This window comes from Rhamphochromis sp. 'chilingali' (assembly GCF_963969265.1).
Source record: "Rhamphochromis sp. 'chilingali' genome assembly, chromosome: 13".
In the NCBI taxonomy this organism is placed as follows: domain Eukaryota; kingdom Metazoa; phylum Chordata; class Actinopteri; order Cichliformes; family Cichlidae; genus Rhamphochromis; species Rhamphochromis sp. 'chilingali'.
Genome location: NC_137940.1, coordinates 36,415,945 through 36,439,000, shown reverse-complemented (window position 1 = coordinate 36,439,000; position 23,056 = coordinate 36,415,945). Strand labels below are relative to the sequence as shown.

At 39.3% G+C, this 23,056-nt stretch overlaps 1 protein-coding gene across 10 annotated transcripts in view; it reads left to right on the top strand.

The window, feature by feature from the left end:
* enox2 (ecto-NOX disulfide-thiol exchanger 2) overlaps positions 1–23,056 on the top strand; it is a 186,251-nt gene that overhangs the window by 83,415 nt on the left and 79,780 nt on the right. For all 10 annotated transcript variants that reach the window (XR_013973864.1, XM_080901323.1, XM_080901320.1 and 7 more), the window contains one exon: positions 5,949–6,095. Coding sequence is in view for 7 of the 10 variants with exons in the window: in XM_080901323.1 (XP_080757449.1) it covers positions 5,949–6,095 (147 nt within the window). In the remaining 3 variants the exon portion in view is untranslated. The remainder of the gene's footprint in view (positions 1–5,948; positions 6,096–23,056) is intronic.

The window sequence follows — 23,056 nt, the reverse complement described above, 5'->3', positions numbered from 1 at the left end:
TTGAGTTTGGGAAACTTGTCTCGGAGATTACGTGACAATTTGTTTTTGACTGCTGCCGTAGCTCGCTTAAAATATGAACTACTGTGTATTGCGTATGCGACAGACTAATAATATTTTGTTGTTAATATTTTGGGGAAAGGGTGAGAAACATACCCTCGGTTATTAATTTTCTGTCAGAAAACACGGTTGTACCTAAAATGATAATTTGTTTTTCCCACTTTGTGTGGAGTGCTTGTGGTTTTAACTGCTCTTTGTCTTTGCTATAAATACACAGGAAGTGAAAAGCTTCGTTAATGGTCTCTTGAGAATACCACAGCTGCTTGCCGTTCTTTGCATCCTTTGCTAAGCCGTATCAGTCAGACACCTTGTTTATTCATATCTACAGTCAGCTGCCTTTTTAGGAAGCTTGGAGCTCGTGTCCAGCGAGTCCAGAGCCAGAATGTGTCCTGATGGACACACAAGACGGGATATGAATAGAGTAACATCTCATTTTATTGTAGTGTCTGATCTATGCACAAACCCTTTTTAGTGAGTGCTAAGTGAGGTCTTGTGGCTGATCACTACCCTTTCAGGTGACTGAAGGTTAATTTGGGATCCTGTTTGTAGACTTGCCAGTTGCCAGCAGAAATGAGACTTATAGCCTGTGACTGTCACATTACTCTGACCCACACTCTGCCAGCTTTGCAGTAAGTGCAATGAAGCATGATTCAAAATATTACCACAAAGTCACTTTGTGGGCTGCATTATTATATCGATGCTTATGTTGCCTTTTGGTAATGGAGCCTGAACTCTTAGGCCATTCTTATAAAACTTTCATACCTTTTCTACCCTGGCACTTATTATGCACGTGGTCTGCTTCACTAGTGTGTCATCAATATAGACAATATAGTGTTGACTATAGTGCTAAAGCATTTTGTGTATTGATTTTAAAAACTAGTGGCGACAGTATGGCCAAACCTGTCTCACAGTGTTTCTTTAACATTCTGGCAGCTTCACTGTATATCACGGCATTATTAGAAATGGTTTTTATTATTATATTCAGTTAAAATAGTTGAATGTCAAACAATGCAATGCCATCATTAAAAACTTTCCAGCAAAGAACAAAGACAGAGAATCATTTAGTTATCGAGCAACGTTGCATTTGTGTTCCAGGTTTCTTAAATGTGAATGTGTGGTTTCAGTGGAGCTCGAGCCCATCACAGCTGTTATAGGGCAATAGTTTTGGGACATCCTGGACAGGTTGCCAGTCGGCCTCAGGATCAACACTAATAGCTAGTTCAGAATCACCAGTTAACCTAACCCCATGAATACCTTTGAAGTGTGGGGTGAAGCTCACAGTGACATCAAATCAAATCACAACAACACAAACGAGCAAAATACAAGAATGGCCAACCTGAAACTAATAAATATATGTACAATATATAATAGTGTATGCATTTCTGGATGTGTATACTAAATATTTTCGTGTGTGTGTGTGTGTGTGTGTGTGTGTGTGTGTGTGTATACACATTTTTACAAATTAAATAGTAAAAAAATAAAATAAAATAATAATAATAATAATAATAATAAAATATATAAAATATACAGAGTTGAATATGTGCAAAACAAGTGGCATTTATATACAGTGTGGAGTGCATAATGTTGAAGTTCCAGTAGTGAAGCTGAGGTGTCTATGACGTGTTCAGCAGTCTGATGGCCTGATGGAAGAAGCTGTCTGACATAGGGAGAACATGCAGTTTCCATACAGGACCTTGTAGCTGTGACCTCTTTCCAAACTGTGACGCCAACTTGGAATTCTGTTTAAACAAAACGAAACCAAAAAAATGACCATTTGGTGTCCTGTGATGAACTGACAACCTATACAGTGTGTACACCGCTGGCTATCTGAATAGAGCTGCCCGAGCCTGCCTCTCCTCAGTTGCCTCCACCAAGTCTTCTGGGGATGACACCAAGGAGTTAAGAGTAATGTCTGTAATATCTGCAGTATGTGCCATCCAGGAGGCATTCCACCTTAGCTGGGTTCTTTTGAAATAGCCAAAGAAAATAAGAAAGAAGTCTTGGTTTTGCTTCTAGTGGGGCAACTGCTCTGGGTTTCCCCCTTGCTTCTCACCACAGCTGGGTATCATGAATATGTTTTCTTTTTTTAGAGCATTAGGTCTGTCGGATGCATCCAACTGTGAGCTCACAAACTTGCAAAACGGAAGCAGTGTATGGGGAAGGTGTTTTTCTTGTTTCTTTGACCAAAGTGCATGAATCTGCTCCATCTCAACAAGACAGAAAAACACACAGATCTTTATGCAGCATTTCCTCTTCTGGCTTTTTTTGTGATGTTCAGGATTAAAAGTTGTTTTTCACCTGATCTGATAGGCGAATGTGCTCAGCCACTTTAAACGTCCGATGCAAATCAGTGGAGCTGAAAGACGCTTTGTTGACAGTTCGGGTTTAGTAATGCAGTGGATTAGTCAGAGAAGCTGATTTATTTCTGAGGTTGGGACTGTGTTAATGGAATGTGCCACCGTCTTGCCCTTTGCCTTGTTCAGATGGATGAATGTCCAATAATCTACATGGTCTCTGTATTTTCTCTGCTCTAGTTTAAAGACTTCGCTGCTTGGGTCGTCCCCGCACTAATGCCCATCCTCGCAGTGGTGCGCTGATGCACATTTCCTTATGCTCTGCATTATTCATATCCACCAATTGGTTTATTAGCTGATATTTGTTCGATTAAAGGCTACAAGAGAGTTATGCAAACGTGTTAGGAAGAAAATCATTACAGCTCAGTGCGCTGTCTTGTACTTGAAAGCTCATAGGTTCAATTTCCATAGCTCCCAGTGACTTATGAAGTGTGATACAACTAGATGTAAGATACAACTTGTTTTCAACAGTGTCAAATTAAAAAATAGGGCATTTGTGAAATAAATAGTCTTATCTAATCTAATTTCCTAAATTCCTTAATTTGTATAACCATTAGTCTAAAATCTCAAAGCTGATCAGTGTACTAAAAGAAAATGAGTAAAGCAGGCTAAACGTGGGATTATGGATCACATTTCATAGATTGTGAGGTAAATTATGTGTGAGTTTAATGAGCAGTTATTGTTGTAACTGCTTGGATCCAGCTTGGTTACTTCCATGTTTTGTTTTTGTGTTGTTTGTTGACCTGGCTCAACTTTAAAATAATCAGCAGAAACTGTCTCGCATTCTCCCAAGAAACTCACAATGTAGACGTACTACCTTGTTTCAATTCCAAGGCAGTTCAATGGTGTTTTAATGAGCCACTGACTTTCACTGTGCATTCTAATGGTCCTGTGCTTTCCTGGCTCATGTTGTTAATTCATTCTTGTTGGACGAGCAGCCCAGAGTCATTTGTGATATTTCTTTTGTATTCCGTTCTGAGGCTCGAAGTCTCTGTTTCATTTCCTCGGTTTACTCTGCAGCCCTGCTGTCCATCTCCTCCCACCCTCCTGGCATTTATTTTCTTCTCCCTCTGGGGAGTGATTCTCCCCGACATCGCTACACGCCCTGGCCAGATGTTGAAACTTAAATACGCCATTCATCAGCCCACAGACTCAAGTAGGGGCGATGACCCTGGAAAGACATTGTTAGTATACAAAGCTCACACACTCACCGCCTTTACTCATAAATTCTCTTCCCACCCTGCACATTTAAACCAAGACATTTCTGGTGTGAGTAACTGTCCAATTTCTGGTTCTGAAAATGGCCTCTTGAGAGCTTAAACTTCAAAAACAAGATTCTAGTGTGTGATTAGAAATGAAGATTTGCAGCCAAAATCTTTTTCATTGAGGCCGATTTATTGTGTCAATTCCAGTTAATTCCAGAGTAATGGTATCATTCAAGAGCCAGATAAGTTACTGAACTTGATTTAAAAAAATAAAAAATGTTTAAGTCCTTGGAGCATTCTGTCATGAACTCTAGATCAAATAAAATCAACAATTTGAGTGCCACAGATTTGCCTATTTTCATTCACCTTTGCACCATATTTTCAAGTCCTTTTTTTCCGTTTAGGAACAAATCTTGTAAAATTGTTGGAGAAGCTCACCACTGTGAGCTAAAGTGACGCTCTTTCCTTCATCTGGAAGGGCAGTAACACTGTAACCACTGAAGCTTAGTGGTCAGTGTTCAGTGCTGCTTCACTTTTTCCATAACTACTCTTTGCCTTTCGCTTGGGAACTCACAAGCGCATGACTAAAAGTCTCATCTCTTCAGATGTAAACTGTTGCTGTTTATTGGTGACAGAGTTAACATTGGCAGAGGAATGCATTTATTTCGCTCTCTGGACGGTCATCTTTAAAGACGTGACAGATGGATGTTGAATAGAGATTGACTTAAGAGGGTTCTGTGCGTGCGTGCACGCTCACACACACTACTCAGACTGACTGTGCAGAAAATACCAATGCCTAAATCTGAGAAATCTCCCATGCACAGATTTAAAGTATTTTAAGGCCTCGTTTCAGGTTTTATTGCTGGAATTGCAAGCATGGCATTAACTTTCTAACAGACTTTATCCTATGTTTTTTTTCTGGTTTTTTTCTTTGTTTGTTTGTATGTTTGTTTTTAACTGATTGTTTATGTAACAGAATGGGAGTTTGCACACTAGATTTATAAAATTCAAGGGGAAATTTGGTAGTTCTCTACTTTCCTTATTCTCCTTTTTAAAGTGAGGCTTGATCTATCTGTTTTTCTTTGTCTATGTCAGTTGCTAGTCACATAAAAGCTACTGGTCAATCTTGTTGTTGACAGATTATAGTCATGAAAGGTTGAGACACAGTTGACAAAGGTATCAGTAACCTCATTAGCTGTATAAGCCTTAATTAAACCACTACTTCAAAGCTGCATCATTAGAGCATCACCCTGAAGTCTTGAGTATTTGATGGGCTAAAAAACAAGGCTACAACAGTTTCAGTGCACAATTTAAAAAAATAAAAAATGAATGTCTATAGCTACTTCTGAGTTTGATACAAACTGATTAGTCTCTCAGACCTGTAATAGAGCCACAGTAAAGTGGGGTTTCTGCTCTGTTTTGCCATGGAGGGAAAACAAATCTGAGCTCAAAGAAGTGTCATGAATTTTTCATGAATTAAGACGGAGTCTCTCCAGGACCCCGCTCTGAATTATGAACTAATGCAGCTCTTAAAGAGCGCAGAATAAGTGATACATTCATTAGGACTTGGGGGGGAATCTCATAATAATTTAGTGATAAATAAAGATTCATTCAAGTGTTCTTACTGTCTCGTATGATCGAAATAAAGATGCTAAGGAAAAAGCTGTCTTCACCACACTGTCTTATTTTTACTATTAGGTTGTGGCTTTGTTAAAACTGACCTTGATTAGAAGAGAAGGAAGCATTGCACATACCCGTCTGCCCAGGCAAGCACAAAATATTGATTCATATGTCAGGCATCCAGTGTATCGTTGTCTATTTTTGCCTGCAAGTGAGCAACTGAAACGAAGACCTAGAAAATAAAATCCCATATTAGTTTTGGTTTTGTTTTCTTAAAGAGCGAGCACATTTTAATTAACAGCAATATAAACCTTGGCTATTTGAATCTCAGCAGAAATACTAATTTATCAGTGTAGCCCAGTTGGCTTTCTAGATTGCTGTACCAATGAGAATGGGTTTTATCAGCCTGATTAGGGTTAATTAATTTAAGTGTTATTCCATCTGCTATTGACTGTAGCAATGGTCTAAACTGATTACATTTAAAAATATATTTTACAACTTTTAGCATGTAAACGGTTTGAGTCCAGTGTGACTCGAAGATAGTTGAACTTGTTTTGCAGTGTCAGGCCCAAAACGGGAGCATTTTTAGTGACACTCTTTATATATGTCGTCCACTTTTTTGTAATCTCATTTATCTCACATCATTTTAAATAAACGAAGAGTCGTTATTTAATTGAATATATTGTGGCTTTTGTTTTTGTCTGTTTTGCAGGACTCAACGCTTTGCCTTTTGATCCAGCAGCCAACAACGACCCTCTTCAGTTCAACGGTTCCAGCGGACAGCTGGTGACCGACTGTCCTCCCTTGGAAAACACTGCAGAAAACAGCAAGAAGAGGAAGAGAGCCAGCCTTCCTCCAGGTACTAACAGCAGCTACCTCACAAGTTTTGCACCACTGCTGCAGGATTGCTCTATGGTCTCAAATCCTCATTTTGCCCTCAGCCATGTCAAATTTCTAAATGCAAGAGTTTGTAACCTCAAATGGAGAATACCCCCCTTCACTTAGGAGTGCTTTGATACAACAGTTATATTTCTTACCTTTCTCCCCTCCGTCTTCCTCTACCAACATCAAATAAGTGCAATGTGAATTGTTGCATAATCCTATTATTTGGCGGCAGTATGGAAAAGAGTAGCTTAGTTCAGTCTTTGTTGTTTTCGATTACCTTGCCATAGAGCTGGGCAATATGAGATTTTTTCATATCACGATATGTTTTTTTCATTTCAGGCGATAACGATATCTATCACGATATAAGCCAAATAACTATATTTGTAAGATTTAAATGTGCCGTTGCTCACAAGTAAAATGTGAAATAATCAGCAGCTTGTTTTTAAATATTTATTTCCCATAATAAGTTCAACAGGGTAGATGTACTTAAGGAACATGAGACTTTTTCAGATAAATAAAGGCAAATATTGCAAACTACACAAAAGGCAGCCGCTAAAGCGTTTAAGTTTCAAAACAGAACAAACGAAACAGACTACTAAATTGTCAATTCCACTTAGAAACAAAATATTAATTCTAAAAATAAATCTTAGTTTGTTTTACAGAAGAACAGACAAAACTGACTAACTTTTGTCAATATCAAATAAACTGAGAACTAAAAGGAAATTCTCAATCTCTCCTTGTTGTATAGCTGAGCTTTTCAAACAGTTTTAACAGTTACTTTAGTCTGACAAAAGCCGAATGACGAATTAGCGCTTCCAGTCAGAGACTGAGGCTACGTCCACACGTACACGGGTATTTTTGAAAACGGAGATTTTCCGTTTTTGTTTTAAAAAATAATCTCGTCCACACATAAAGGCAGAAATGAAGGAAAACGCTGCTATGAACATGCCAAAGCAGCAGGTGGCGCTAGATTCCTAACCGTGCAGAAATGTTGGCCAATCAGAAGTCTAGAAGCCTCGGTGGGAAAAAGTAAACAAAGCTGGGGCATAGAAGCAGAACCGAGTCGTATGTGTGGAGGGACAGTAACTGTGTGTATATGTAAGCATTTAAACACTGCAGAGAGTAGAATTAACAGTATTGTAGAAATTCATTTCACTGAAACAATAACGTGGCGCACAGTGTGACGCATGCACCAGTTCATTGTATTTCCAGACTTGCTTTCGGCACATTTACAGTGCACGCTACTCTGTTTTTCGTCAGACTTGAAATAGCCAAAATACCTTCACACTACGGAGCTTCTATGGCTCTTCCGTTCGACAATCTCTCCGGCGTTGGAACCATCATCTGTTTTCTCTTCGGTCACGCTCGGTTGATTTTTCTAGTCGGCACACTCATTTCCTCCATTACGCGCTGGCTCCATTACCCGCTGGCTGCTTCCCAAACAAACACACGTGCGGCTTGGCACTTGTGCTGTACGTAACAAGTCACGCGACGTGACGCTGCGGCTGTGATTGGTTCGGCTCTGCGCTGCTTAATTTGGATTGGCTGACCTTTTTTTTTTTTTTTTTTTTTTTAAAGAGGACAAGAGCGGCGAGGTCTATCGCGATAGCTTAATTTCTCTATCGAGTAAAAGTTATATCGCGATACATATCGTTATCCCAGCTCTACCTTGCCATGTCCTCGGGCTCTGGTTGTCAGGCCTGTTTGGAGGTCAGGCAGCTGCAGCAGAAAAAAAAAATGCTCCGGTGAGATTGTGTGTACTGACTGTCTGTTACCGTGCCAACACAGGCTGCCAATCACAGCTCCAACACAGCTTCAGTTTTCTCACACAAACACTGACCACAGGGAGGGACACACTGAGAAAAGTGCACACGCGTGCATGCGTTTATGTTAGGATGTGCTATAATTAAACAGTAATTTGAGTAAGTGTTGGTGTTTGCCTGGTAATGTGTCAAATTAAAAAAGGACTTTCTAATTAAAGAATTAAAGAAGTACTGACTAATTAATTGCTTTGTAAGTAATAGAACAAAAAGGCCCTTAAGACAGAGAGGTGTTGTTCTGTGAGCTCTGCTTTCGTGGCAGTGCTAATTAATACTTCACATTAGCGCAGTCTTAATCGACTCTTCATCTTTTCCTCACATCTTCACATGAACGAGTCCATGACTTGATGGCAATTTAATTTTAATTCGCTGACCACGCTAAACTCTAATTGGGCAATGTATCTTAGATGATTGTAGAAGGGCGGGGTGGGTGTGTGTGTGTGTGTGTGGGGGGGGGGTAGTGAAATTGACACCACATGTTGACATGTGGGGGAAATAAAAGAAGGTAGCGATCGGTAAAAAGCCTTAAATTAGAAAATGCACCAATTACCAAAACACAATGCTTTGTATTATTGCAGGAGTTTGTTGGCTTAAGAGAAGTTGGCTTAATACAGCTTTTCAATTAAGAAAAAATGTCTCAACTGTGTTACAAACCTCCTAAAATTGATCTATACAGATAAGTTTATGAAGAGAGCATGTTGTGCAAATGTAAACAAACATGGAGCTTTTTCTTTTGTTAGATTTCAGTTTCTTCATGATCAATGAGCTCTCACTTGTTAGATTTCCCACAACAGCAGTGAGAACCAAGTATCCTACGGTCATAATGTCATTAGTTTAATGTGAAATCACTCTGTCAGTATGACCGTGCATTCACAGCAGAAACTGAGAATATTTACTGCATTGTTCTGCTGTCATGTTTAAGTCACATTAGACGAGGCAGAAATGTTCAGTATATTCAAAAAGTGCTCAGAGCAACAGTGGTAACAGTGTATAGAGTTATAGTTTTACGGTTACAGTATTTTGGCTCTGTGTAACTTGGTAATTCTGCACAAAGTTATTTATATTATTATATTTATATTTGCCATTCTCTGAGAACTTGGTTTCTCCAGTATTACATAATACAAGGATGTGATCTTTTACAGCCTGGGAACTCAACAGCAAGTGGCCTCAAGGGGCAATGGACAGTTTTTCAGAGCTTCCAGTGTAACCAGAGGATATCCTGGTCGAGAATTTCTATTTCTGCCTGTCAAAAAAGCAAAAGGAGATTTATTTATTTTTCTCATCCAGCTGAAGGGCCCATGAGCTGATGTGGTGGTAAGGCATCCATCATCCCTCCATCCAACGCTCTACAGTTCACAAGAATCATAAGAATAAGCCTTATTCTCCCACATGGGAAATTTGTCTTGGGTAAACGGTGCTACACATAGCTGGATTATGCAAATCCAGCTATGTGTTCCTACAGCATTTTCCTACGAATGCTGTAGGAAAATCACCGCTTTTCCTACAGCATTCGTCCGATTTTTTTATTTATCAATTTTTTTTCTTTGTGAAACTCACCTGATGAATCTTCCTTCAAATTGTGCCCAGGGTTAAGATCGTATAAAATGGAAAAGTGGCTGTTATTTTACGTGTGGATGTCCATTTTCATAGGAATCTCAACTATTTTTAGAGTCTTGGTCAGATTTTCTGAAATGAGATTCTAATTTGTTTCGGATATAACACTTGCAAGCTTCCTTGACTCCTCTATGGACTTAAGTCCTCATTATTTTGTGCCGTACAGTCAAGCAGTGACAACAGAACTTGACACTTTCTTTCTGTACTTGACACATTACAATAATCTGTGAGTTGCAATGGATCATTAGCTACTTTGTCATTCTCTAACCAAAGGTTGCTCAAACATAGTCTATTTTTGGAGATTTGATCTCGTATATTACAGTAATACTCAGTAATAATTGTTAATCATCAAAAGAACAGTTCTTAGAAATCACGAGTGTGCGTAAATTTCAGATTGTAAATAATATAGAGGACTGATCGTATTGCTATATACCTTTTACCAGTTTTTGCCATATTAAGTTACCTGCTGAAGCATTATTGCAGCACCGCACTAACATTGTACAGGAGCAGCCCACATTGTGTTGAAATTCCCAGTAATTCTTTTTTATGATCTGTCATTTACTTGGTGATATAGAGGAGCACTGGTTACCTCTTATGTTTGACCTCATCCCATTGTCTAACCTGTATTGACACTTCTTCATTGACTTTAAGTGTAGGGGTCTTTGCATTGGAAGTGTCTTAGGTTGGTGTCTCTCACTGAAAAGGACCCATTCAGCGTCAGACTGTCTTTAACTAGTTTCTTCTTCTTCTCTTGACTTTTAACGTGATTCTGTTGGACTACATTGAGTCCAAACTGACAAATCACAAATCTAGCTGCCCCATGTGCTATTCCAGAATTAAATTGGCTACAAATTAGCTTTGACTTGGCCTGGTATGACCTGAGAGTCTGTTATTTCTGCCTTCTTGGTTGGAGCCCTTGCAGGACTAGCAGGTAAATGGTGGCCTAGAGCAGATGGAGCTGTGAATTTATCGGCTTCTAGGGTTGGATTCTGTCTGGCTTTTGATTGTCTTCACCTGGTCAGGTCCTTGAGCCCTCTGAAGCACTGTGACTCATTAACAGCTGTATTGACTGAGTCTTGTTCAGAAACTCAAATAGAAAGAGTTTTCTCATTACATGTACAATTCATGGTACTCTAGTGGCATTATACAGCAGCCCCCTCAAATGTTACACAGCAGAATTGTCTTTCACTAACTGATTTAAAATTTAGGGAATTAACAAATGAACTAACTGACATGAGAAATTGAAGTCATCACAGATTTGATGGCTTGCTTTGGAAAGATTTCATTTTTTCTGATGACATTTCTTTAAATCGTTAAATTGCCACACTAAGCAGACAGACACATAGGGGATGGAGCACTCCTCTCTTGTAAACAGTCAAAAAGTAACATTTGAAATTGAATTGATGTTCTGTGGACTCGGCCTTTAAATAGACACAGTTTGTCAGAGTCACTTCTCTCTCTGACTCGATGTGACTAACTCCATGTTTTTCTCTGTGCCCAGTAAAATTTTGTTATACTTTATTTAGTTTTTAAATGAAACACTAACGCACTTTTTCCCCAGCGACCATTCCCTCTATAGTTCGACTACACACTCAGCCACCATGTTTGCTCTTTATTTTCTTAGTCTTCTCTGTTTATGTGCACCCACTCTGTGCGTGTGCCTGTCTTTTAACCATCCATAATAAGTGGTGCCTTAGGGTTAGCAGGCGCACTGCACGGATCTTCCCTATACTGTTTGTTATCAGTTTTGCAACACAGCCAGAGATGCCCATTTCCCCTCAAGTCCTGCTGTGTTTAAGCTGCAGGTGGCGAAGAGAATGAGATTTTTAAAATGATGCTGCTCCTGTAGTGGAGCAGTTTTACCCTTTTATAATGAATATAAATATCAGTGTAGTAGCAACTGCACATGTTACATTGAATTATGTCGTGCCTGTTGCGCATGTTAATGTAATAGTAATGATAATCATAATTTGTGGAGCAGTTTCCAAAACAGTTTTGTGTGATTTAAAGAGAGCCAAAGTTAAAGGCATTCTAATATTTTGTGATGTCAAACTAAAACTGAGTTACCAAAAAACCGAACAGCTGAAGGGGAAGATGGAAATCAATTTTATTTTTTAAGGTATTTCTGTTTAAGACTGTCTGTCATTTTTCAGGCCTTAAAATGAGGGTTTCCTCTGCTGTGGGGAGGCCCTGTCAACTCTGGTAATGAGGTGTGATTTCAATCGCAGCGCTGTGCCTCCAGCACTCTTTAACTAACATTCTTGATCTCATGCAGTCTACAGTGTGTTAGTGAGAGTTAACACAATACTAAGAAACACTCCTACTTAAAGGACTTTGAATTAAATGTGTTTTCATGTAACCCAAATATGTCTGACATGAGGACAAACTCGTAAAGAAAGGACTATTTGGATTGGCGAGTTTAGTTAGCATAGTTTGACATCTGTATGTCCGCTGCAAGCAGTGTGTCTGCTCATTGCAGTAACAAATAACTTTGTGTGGAAAACGCTCTTTGAAGGAGAACACTTACCCTTTGGCTGATTGGGTTTCAAGCACCCTTGTAACAAGGTTGGTTGACTGGGAAAAATATTGAAGTGATCAGAGGGGAGGTATATTTTCAAACCTAAGGCCATGCGTGTGATTTTTATCCGACGCATTTCCAATGCCTAGATTAAAGAAATGTTTTTCTTTTTATTGGTTTTTTTTTTTCATTGCATGAAAATCAATTAATTAAATTTCAACACGAATGCCATTTCACTAGCATTGTTTTAGCCAATAAAAGAACTGTGCTCTAACCGATCCAATCACGTATGCATTAACCTTTAGTGAGAAAGGAATTGAATAGAATCTATTGATTCTGCAGGAAAAAGGTTAATGCCATTTAGCCAAGGAAAATAAAAATACATGCTGCGCAGGTAGGTAGTGGTAACAATTGTCAGACAGCTTCTGCATCATAATCTGAAATATAGCAGCAAAATTATATGGACAGTATATATTATTGTATCCTAGTGGGATGTTATTAATGTTAAAAATGTTATTAAAATATATGTAGGTCTGACTTCTTTCTGTTAAACATGTATCCTACCTTTCTTTTATAGAGAGAACTTTATTACATATATTAAATATTCGACATGTGCAGATTTATCTATACAATCTTGCATCCTAACAACCATCAAATGGCTCAGCAAGTTTTCATATATACTATTTATACAACTACTGTTTGGAGAGGTTTCTCAGTTTCTGTGCCTCGCTGTATTCAGTCTTCAGTCTCCTTGAGCCTTAAGCTGAAATTGTACCTTTTGATGTATGCATATCCACACGGATCTATCTGATGTAAAATGCATCACCTGCCCGTGTCCACAAAGGTTTGGACGCCCATATATGTATGAATCTATGTCCCACTGTTAATACATGCAGACAGGAAGCTCAATATAAGTAGGAGTGCTTTGTAGCTTCCTGAGCCACCAAAGTGTTAGCTACAATAAAGATATGTTAAAACACAGATTTATTTTTTCCTGTGGAAGCAGGTGCATCTCTCTCATGTTGCTGAAGCTTGTCTAGTCAGTAAAAAAGAAACAAAAAAAATGAAGGTGTCCGAGCTATAACGGTAAACCTAGCTCATCTCGTCATCTGCGCTGGCCAAAAAAATGCCTGGACTCGACTGACTAACATAATGTGACGGATGTATTTGTGCTACGTAGTTTTGCAACCACAGTGATTTAAGTTTTGAAATCCTGACGAAGAACAAACCATCGCACAGCACTTTATTTTTGCCTCTGATAAACAGCTGAGCGCTATAAAGGAGAGTAGTGTTGACTAACCCGATGTCGTAACGTTTTTTTGTCATGCCATTTAGCCAGTACAAAGTCTGAGCGTGTAGTTCACACCCTGTCTTCTACTGTGGCCTGCTCGTGATAAATGGTTTCCACTCTGACTGTGTGGAGCTCCAAAACACCAGAAATAAACTTCCGTTCAGTAAGCTGAATGTTGAAAAGTGCTTTGTAATAGTTTTGAGAACTACAGGCAGTAGTATGCCTTTTTGTGGCCCTTTTTGGTTGTCACATGGGAGGGTAATGGATTTGAGTATAAAAGATGTAATGTGATGTCACTGACCCACCACTGGTAGGCAAAGGGTCTATTGGAAAGTAAATTCTGTAATGGGCTACTCAAGCTGTCGTGGATGACAGTCCATTGAGATATATGACTATGTCATTGTCCTGTAGAGGTGTATGTGTGCGGGTAAGCTGACTTGCATGGCGCGTGCTGAGGTGGGGGCAGATCTGCAGCGGGATGTCAGTCTTTGTGATGCCAAGGCCACACAGAAGATTTAGAGTGATGCTGATGGACTGGAGACACTAATGACAGATTGATGTTAAAAAGAACTCATTAAGAGATTAACAGGATGCATGCAGCCATGCAGGGGAATTAAAGTGTAATGACTTTCTGAGTTCTGAAGTGATTGTTCTAGATTGAGCAGCTGCAAGTTTCTGAAGACATACTCTACGCACAGTATCTACAGAGTATATGTGTTTTAACTCCAGGAGAGAATAGTGATTGAAATGCATGTTCAGCTCCTTATTCTTCTGGGACTCTTCTATTTCACTTGCAAAATAACAGTTTAGTTATCTCTACTCCTGCTGAGGGAAAGACGGAGAGTGCCATTGTGTCACTGTGAACAGTGTGTTCTTGCACAGTTATGTCAAGCAGCTTTTAGTATTTAGGAAACTGTTAATTACAGCAGTTCCAACAAAAAGACCACGTATACAAAGCGTCTGATCCAGGTAAACGTGCAGTTTCTAGATCTATTCCACTGATGATCGTCGAGCAAGAAAATTAAATTGATGTTTGTCCTCCTTTTTCCTTTTCCCATTTGTCATCCTTATATTTTTTTAATCATGCTGTCTTGCTCCCTGCCACTTTTCTTTCAGCTGCAGTGGTCAGGGATTTAGTGCCATTTCACCCCATCTTGCAAAGCCTGCAAACATGAGACCTAAATAATTCAGTGCCAGCAGGCGCTCAGCTCTGACGTGTCTCTAGACTTGCACTAAAGTTAATGGTAAAGCCTTAAGCAAGGTTCAAGCTCTGAAAGTATAAAAACAGAAATATTCATTTGGCTGTCATTTTTGTTCATGGTCAAAGCAAAAAACAAAACAAAACCCAAAAACCTGCATTGCTTTGCAAATGGTCCTCTCGGTGTTATAATTCATGCAGTGTAACAAGAAAGGTGAACAATTAGTTGCTTCTTCATTCCTCAGCCTCGGGGAAATCAGCACATGCCCTGCAGGCTTAAATTTTAGAGTTTAGCAGTGAGCTACCTACAGCCCATAAAATGCTCAGTGTTCATTTTGGTATAAACTTTGATAAACAGTTAATTGATACAGAGAGAATATTTGATTTGGGAGTATTATTGCATAAAAACAACATAATGCTTTATCCAACATGCTAAATGCATTGGTTCTCCTAAAGCTGGAATAGACAGCATTTATTGGCAACACTTGACAATAAACCCAAAACATTTTCGTCATTATTTTGAGAAAGAACTACGCTTCTTCTTCTCCAGTTGGCTCTATTTTTAGGATTTAAAAAAATCTAGGCCATGACAGAAAACGTTGGCCAGTAACAGGTATTTTCAGATCTCGGCAGAGACGTACTATAAATTAGCATAATAAGCTGCAGCAAGATACATGCTTTTATAGACTGTAAGCTACAACAGTAAGTTGGTTAATGGATTCTCCAATTAACAGGCAAGTTATTTTCCCCCAAACTCAATACACTAAAAAAATATATGCTTCTCTTGAATTTCATGCCAGCAACATGTTTCTAAAACAGGGACAGGCGCATCAAGATGCTGGAAAACCAATTATTTTGCAACAGGTCAGCAGTGTGATTGGGATGTTCTTTTTTTTATATACCCAGAGAGGCAGAGTCTGTCACAAGTAAGGATGGGCTTTCGTAAGCAGCACAGAAGGAATTCATGGGCACACAGTTGCACAGTTTAAGAAGTGTTTTTGAACATGTGACTGCAAACAGTGTGAAGACCTCATCATCTACAGTAAATAAAAGAGGGCGTTGTGATGGTGCGCTGCCACCTTACTGCAAGAACATTCTTGTTTTGAATCTACCACATGGCTGCAGCCTTTCTGAGTGGAGTTGCTGGAAATGTGAGTTTTTCTGCACACTCTGGCTTCCTCCCAGAGTCCAGCGATATACACATGAGGTTAATTGGGGATTCTTAATTGGCCAGCAATTAGTCTGAGAGCAAATAATTGACTGTGTCTTTGTTAGCCCTGTGATAGACTGTCGACCTGTCCAGGGTGTACCCTGCCTCTCTCCTTATAACAGCTGACATAGGCTACATCCCCCGGTGACCCTGAATTGGATAAGCAATTAAAAATATGGACTACACATTAAAACATTATGAAATTTGGGGAATTTTGAAAAAAAAAACTTATGTGTGCAAGGGCTGACTACCAGTGATGAATAGCCATAATCTTCATCCATTAAAAACTTCTTTGTTGGAAATCGTTGCGTGGGCTCAGATGCTCTCCTGAAACTGATTCAGTGAACACAGTTCAGAGCTACATCCACAAATTAGAACTTTATCTTGTAAAGAAAAGACTCCCATGAAACAAAATCCAGAAACACTGCTCATTTTAGAAGTGAAGCTGAAAACTGTCCTCGAGTGTTTTCAGCACACAGTTCAAAAGCCTGCATCCATGACATTCATAGGGGTGCATTAGTGCACATGACATGTGTAAACTGAACATCTGTCAGGGTTCTGTTAACGTTATATATACATATAAAGGTTTGGGAGGAAAATATGCTGCCATCAAGATGATGTCTTTTTCAGCTTAAGCATTGCTTATTTTAGCAAGATGATGGCAAATTATATTTTTTTTTAATTATTTACACTATGACGGCCATAAAATAAAATGGTCTTGGTGCTAAACTGCCATGCATGTATCCCCTACCGATCCATTCCCTTTTCCAACCCAGGTCACTGGAGAACTTTCATGGACACTGGAACAAGAAGCATACACCTTGGCACCTTAGAACATGTGGAATAATAATACAGAAAGCCTGTACGTTCTCTTTGATTTAGAACATTTAGTATGTTTTACCATTTAGCACAATACAGACTTTAAATTACAAAGCTGCTTGCGTCAGTGTCCCGACCGTTTTGAAAAGAGGGTTGTACATCTCCAGAAGAGGGCTGTAATCTACCCAGCGCTTCCTCTGTATCTCAGCCCTCCAACCCCCATCCTCAATTTAGTTGAAATAGAAGCTGCCATTTCCTCCTGTTGAGTGCATGTTTCTCTAACAGAGAGGGCTGGCCTGAGATTCAAAGGCTCAGATGGTTCAATTACAAATGTAAAGGCAATTGAGAGGTTTTATCTAGAGTGTTTTTCATGAAGCCACCAGCGATTGTCAGATCTCTACATGTCTGAGATTGCTTAAAACACCAAAGAATAACTGCTCTCTCAGAAAGGTCGGATTACTAGATGAATTATTTATGCTGTCTATGTGGATGAGGTTTGTTTCTATTACAGCTGAACCAAAATTGCTTTACACAATCCTTTGGTGTGTTTTTTAAACTCTTTTAAATGGTACCAGAAGACTGTTGAACACACAGACCACAGTGTTCCTTCACCACATAATCGGAGATGAACATGATACAGGAAGTGGTATGTTTGGCTCATACATTCAGAGCTTGAGTTTCTTGGGAACCTAAGCAAAACAAGAAGGGGCGCAAACATGGAAAATACAGTTTGGACACGTCATAGTTTTCCTTGTTGTCTCGTTGCCTCCGTGTGAATGAAACTCCCTGTTTTAACCGGTATTGTGCTCACAGCAGGATGTTCATCACAGACGCTCCACAGCTCCACTTCTCTTCTATTAATGCCCCGCCTCGCCTCGCCTTTCGCCCATTCCTCCTCTCCTTCGTCTTTTTTCCCCTCTAAGCCTGAAGCCAGTTTAACTCAGCCACACCAGCTGCCTCTTACTGCCTGACATTATTGCCTCTTCTTCGTCATCCTGCCACCATCTTTCGAGAGAGTGGTTCAGAAGTAATACTAAAAAAAGAAAGATGAGTAATTAATCAATTATAAATTAGCCTAATTTATTTGACTAAATGTGAGCTGTCATCTGACTCTTAGATTCATAACGGCATGTAGGTTGTGTATGCTTCTCTAATTTGAGATTCGGGTAACGTGACGAATTTATCTTATGCATTTGCTCGGTTAGGAAGGGACCTCTTTGCACCTGAATCTTAGCAAATATCAGAGCATTTTAAAAATATAATTTAGATTGCGAAGGACTGACAGTTTGGTTGACGAGAGGCTGACAAACCGATGGTCACCAAGCCAATGAAACTGGATCAATCACCCATTCACACAACAGCTGGATCAGCTGTTTTCATAAGTTGCTTGTGACTGGCCGAAACAAATTGGTATTTTATATTCATTACAGTTGTAAACACAAGCTTTACAGCTGAAGTGTGGCCTTTTCAGGCTAGCGCTAATAAAACATCTTCGTCCAAAACAAAAATTCCCAGCGGTGAATCATTTGCTCAGTTACTGTTCCACAGAGCACAGATGCTTATTATTGAGTAACAATCAAATTATCTTGGATTATCGGATTTGGGGCAGGGATAGCTCAGTAGGTAAAGTGGTCGCCCCATGATCGGAAGGTCGGCGGTTCGAATCCACTTAACGGCTACCCTGAGGTACCCCTGAGCAAGGTACCGTCCCTACACACTGCTCCCCGGGCGCCTGCTTAGTGGGCTGCCCACTGCTTCACTGAGTGAATGGGTCAAATGCAGAGAAAAACAAGTAATTTCCCCATGGGGATCAATAAAGTTTCCATTATTATTATTATTATTATTATTATTATTATTATTATTATTATTTGATTCATAGCTTGTGGTATAGCAGGAAAAAACAGGTCAGCTAGATCGCAGAATATAATAAGAAACATGAGGTTTACGACATATTTATGATTCTTTTGTTGTTTTTGTGTTTATCTAAACGTTGGTTCAAAATCTAAAGACAATCAGTTCACCGCTAATTTATTTTCTATTCAATTGTTTTCTTCAGTACTCATGAATATGAGTTGTGTACTCCGTCATCCTTGCAGCTTCATCACAAGGCCTGTTCAGCGATACGCATAAAGTGCCACCCATCTGTTATTATTGCATGATTGTACCAGTGTGCGCACAGCCTAGGAATAGTTATTGATGTCAGAGCTTTTCAGAAGTGAAGTAGTCTATCTGAAAGACATTTCAGGTGCAGACAACATAGTAAAACATCAGAGAGAAGATATCCAAAGCAGGATTACTTTTTGACAGACAGTCCAGGGTCTTTCTCTTTTTTTGTTACGTTTGAGCAAAGTCTGAAAAACAAAAATGTCACGGGAGAGCTGCACTGTGGCTGATCACGTGCTCGGACTCCTTTGAAGAAACACGTACAGCATGTAAGTAAGCAAAGAAAAAAAGCCTTTAAACTACCCTTCTTCTCAAGGGATACGTGTGCTTCAAAAAAAAGTAAAGAAAACAAGTGTCTACATGAGGGTGCGTGTGTTTAGACCAAGAACAGATTCATGCAATAGATTCAGAAAGAATCAAATCGTTTCTACTTTAGTGAGGTAGATTTAATTGAAATTTATACAATCGCAATTTTGGTCACTCACTCAACACTCAAGCCCCTATAATAATTGAGTAAAGCTGCAATTACAGAAGTATTTGCAAATTTATTGAACTTCTTTTTCTCTTTTGAAAGCTAAATTTCAGTTTCTACTTGTGAAGTGATCTTTATTCATTTATTCGTCACCTTTTCCAATTTCTAAAAGACACCGGTCTTGCTGCTCTCTAGCAACAACTGGCAACACGAGCTCAAGATTACATCATGCAGGTACCTTTGGTCTGCAGTTTGAAAAGCCTGATGGATCAGAAGAAAGTCTGCTAAAATTCTGGATGTGTCTCTTTTTCTGTTTCTCTCACAAAGTCTCCCAGACATCTAAGAGGGGCAGATATACTCTGCACTTTCAACATCTTATCATAAGCAACCCCCTTCCTTAACAATGACTTTCTCTGCCCAGGGTTTCGCTGCTGCTTTTCCCTTTCCTTCTTTCACTACATCCCATATTCCTCTCCTAGTACATGGAGGCGATAATCCTCTGGGTGGATGATTTAGATGATATGCTAAGGAGTTCATAAGCTTGTCTTTACCTGCATATATTTTGTACTGTGTGCGTAGGTTGTGCATGCTCAATCTGTACTGTATATTTATACAAGACTTTCATTTTCATATTGGAAATGTGGCCAATTTATATTCTTAATCCAATTATATGAGAAAAACATGGTTGTTGTCTGACTAGAGTTTCACAGATTGCATGTTGTGATCAAACCTTTGTTTTTGAAGTGTCACTTCTCATATGCGTTCTGGAAGATGTAGGGTTATTGCAGCATGATGATGATTGTATCAATGCGGCATTGGCTTTATTAACACTCTTTTGACGTTCTCTTCCTTGGCCTGACTTCCCCCTCAGGTAGGGAGTTAATAGGTTTAATCTAAAGTCAGCATGCCAGATGATTAGTGTTGTTAAATCCCAAACTATGTTGTAATGGCATCGACCGGAAAAGCGTTTTGAGTCATTTGTCAAAGCCACTGGAAGGGAAGCTCCCCTTTTTACATTTGCCAAGTGTGTCCACTCTTCCATCATACCTTCCTTCCTTTATCTTTTTCTCTGTTGACAGTTTCCTGCAGGTGCAATGAGACTTGATTATTAGAACGTTTCCTTTTGTCTAACTAAAAAGTAGAGTTTCAAGTGGCTGAAGGAGATGTGGAGACACTGCATGCACACGGTCAAAATGACGTGATTTCAGATAAAGAAACGTCAGCTGTATTCTCTTCACGACGAGTTTGTTGGAACCTCATCCAAAAGTGGTTCTTTAAAAAATATACATGCATGAAAACATGACCTGATAGAAAAAGTTGGTTCACTGCAGACAGAAACACGGTTTGTCCTTGCTTTCCTTTTAAACCTTTCTATTGGGGATCAGCTGTGAGTATGCAGTGGCATTGTGTTCAGTAACGCCGTACCACAATATGGTGCTGAAAATGTCTTTGTTGCAGCGTTGTTGCTATTCCAAGCCAGTTAAGGGGGTTTACAAAGGCAGCTCAGGTTTTTTGTCTGCCATGAGCTATGTGCTTCTGCGAGGGAAGGTATCTCTCATGGCTCTAGTCAACCATGCTTCCATTAGAAAAAAGATGATCTATTGAAATAACGCCAATGACCTCCATCCACCGAGCTTTACTAAAGAACGCATCAGACCATGATTTATTGAATGCTTCACGTCTCTGTGGAGGTCACTGTCTGCTAGAATCTTTTATATATGGTCTTAAAAACCCATCCATACTAATATGTGTCTCCCATTAAGTTTCACGACCGGTGATGCAGTTGATGACATACAACAGAAAAATGTCTATACCTCCAGCTGTTAGAGTGATAGTAAAAAGTGATGTCCTTTAATTTGTTTCGGTATTGATCATGTACTGTTGGCCTTTGTTTCGTTTATCAGTACCAGCCTGGGTATCTGTCCTTGAGTAATTCAAAAGAGGGGGCCATTGCACTTACATGTACACATGTAAGATAGCTTCTTTTTTTTAATCTTTCTTTACAGAGATTGGCGAGCAAAGATTCAGCCTGCAACATATTTTTCATTATATACTGAAATAATCAGGTGTATAATGTAGTTTGCATAGCTTTCAATTTTTTTTTTTTTTTTGAATAACCATTTTCCACAGTCAATACAATTGACATTTTTGCTATATTTTAAAAAAATGAAAAGTCCAAAAATCATTTAGATTATTTTGTAACGTTGTAATTGGAACACTCAGTTACTGTAACCATGGTGTGACATGATAAGAAACCACAAATTCACCATGCAAAAAGAAACTTTTAAAGTGGTTTCAGGAAATTGGATGCTGTGTAAAAATGTCTATTAGAAAAAAGATTGCAATGATTTGAAAATGTGTGAAATTATATATTTAATTGAAAACAGTGCAAATTCGGCATACAACATGTTAGAAACATTATAAAGTTAAAAAGTGTAAAAACATTTCTGAAATACCAGTTGGACATCTAGACGTTTTTATCATTTTATGTAAGAAATACAAAAATTGCAACATCTTTTCTGGTTACAGCTTTTCCTCAGCTGTGGAACAGAAATGCAGAAGCATGTCGTCCATTGATCCCCACTGGAGTTTCTTGAACTTCCCTACGTCTTTCTAATCTTACACAGTAATTGATCTAAAGCCAGTGTGTTCCACAACCCAGTTTTATTTCAATTACTTTTTGATAGAGGTATAGAAGCACCTGTGTTCGTCACAGGATGTGAGACTTCTTTTTGGTGTGGGATGTGCACAAAACATGAGCATAGCTAAGCTGAACGGCAATGATGTGGAGCTCATGCTAGTCTATTTTGTCCAGTAATTTTAATAAAGCTATTTAAACACAAAGTTATTGCTTAGGGAAAAAAAAGCAAGGCAACATTACTGCACAGTTCAAAGACTGAGGTTTCAATGCAGGCTTTAATGGGGGGGGGGGGGGTTAGCATTGTTTTTTTTGGGGTTTTTTGGGGGGTTTTTTTTTTATATATTTGAGAATTTACCCTTACAATTTTAAGAACTTTTTTTTCCTGGCATTATGTCAGGTAGATTATTCTATTCCTTGGCTGCGTTCAAACTTTACCGGGCTGTGACCCCATGCGCAGAGTTACATTCCAAAATATTTAATATATTCTTTTAGCTTAGGTATTCAGCGTGGACACCCACCCAGGGAAAGGTGAACGAATCCTGAAGCTTTCCAGTCATCATCTGTCAGAAGCCTACTAAAATATTGCAGCTTTCAGGAAGTGTGGAGTCTTTCTGGGAGGCTTGCTCTTTTGAAGCCCTGCTATTCCTCCAGCCCTTCTTGTCACAACATTGCACTGGCAGTCGTTACAGTGACAAGCTCAAAGAAAGCTGCCTGGATGAAGAGGCGTGGCCAGATAAGAGCCCTGGCAAGTTCACTGAGCTGTTGACATTTCCTCACAGCAAGTCCCCTGGTTCTAATTGGCTACTGCTGATAAGATTCCCATGTTGTAATTGGCAGCTGCTGATAAGATGCTGTCACCTGCTGCAGTAGTCAGCAGCACGGGGAGATGACAACGACTCAGCAGTCAGTAGGCGGACAGGGCTAAATCCAGGGCCTGAACCTTGTTTTCCAGAGATTCTATTCCAATCTGGGGTTGGCGCTGGCTATGGCAATCGTGCAGACCAGGGAGCAGGTGCTTAAAGAACCTAAAAATACGTCTTATCAATTCGTTTCTTAATATGAATGAAAATGCAGTTTCTCTGCCTTTTTTTAAAGACAATCTGTCTCTGCCTGTGCTTATCTATGCTCTTGTCATTGCTGTGATAAGGGCTGCAGTAATTCTGAAAAAGCTGTATTTCTGTGTAACAAT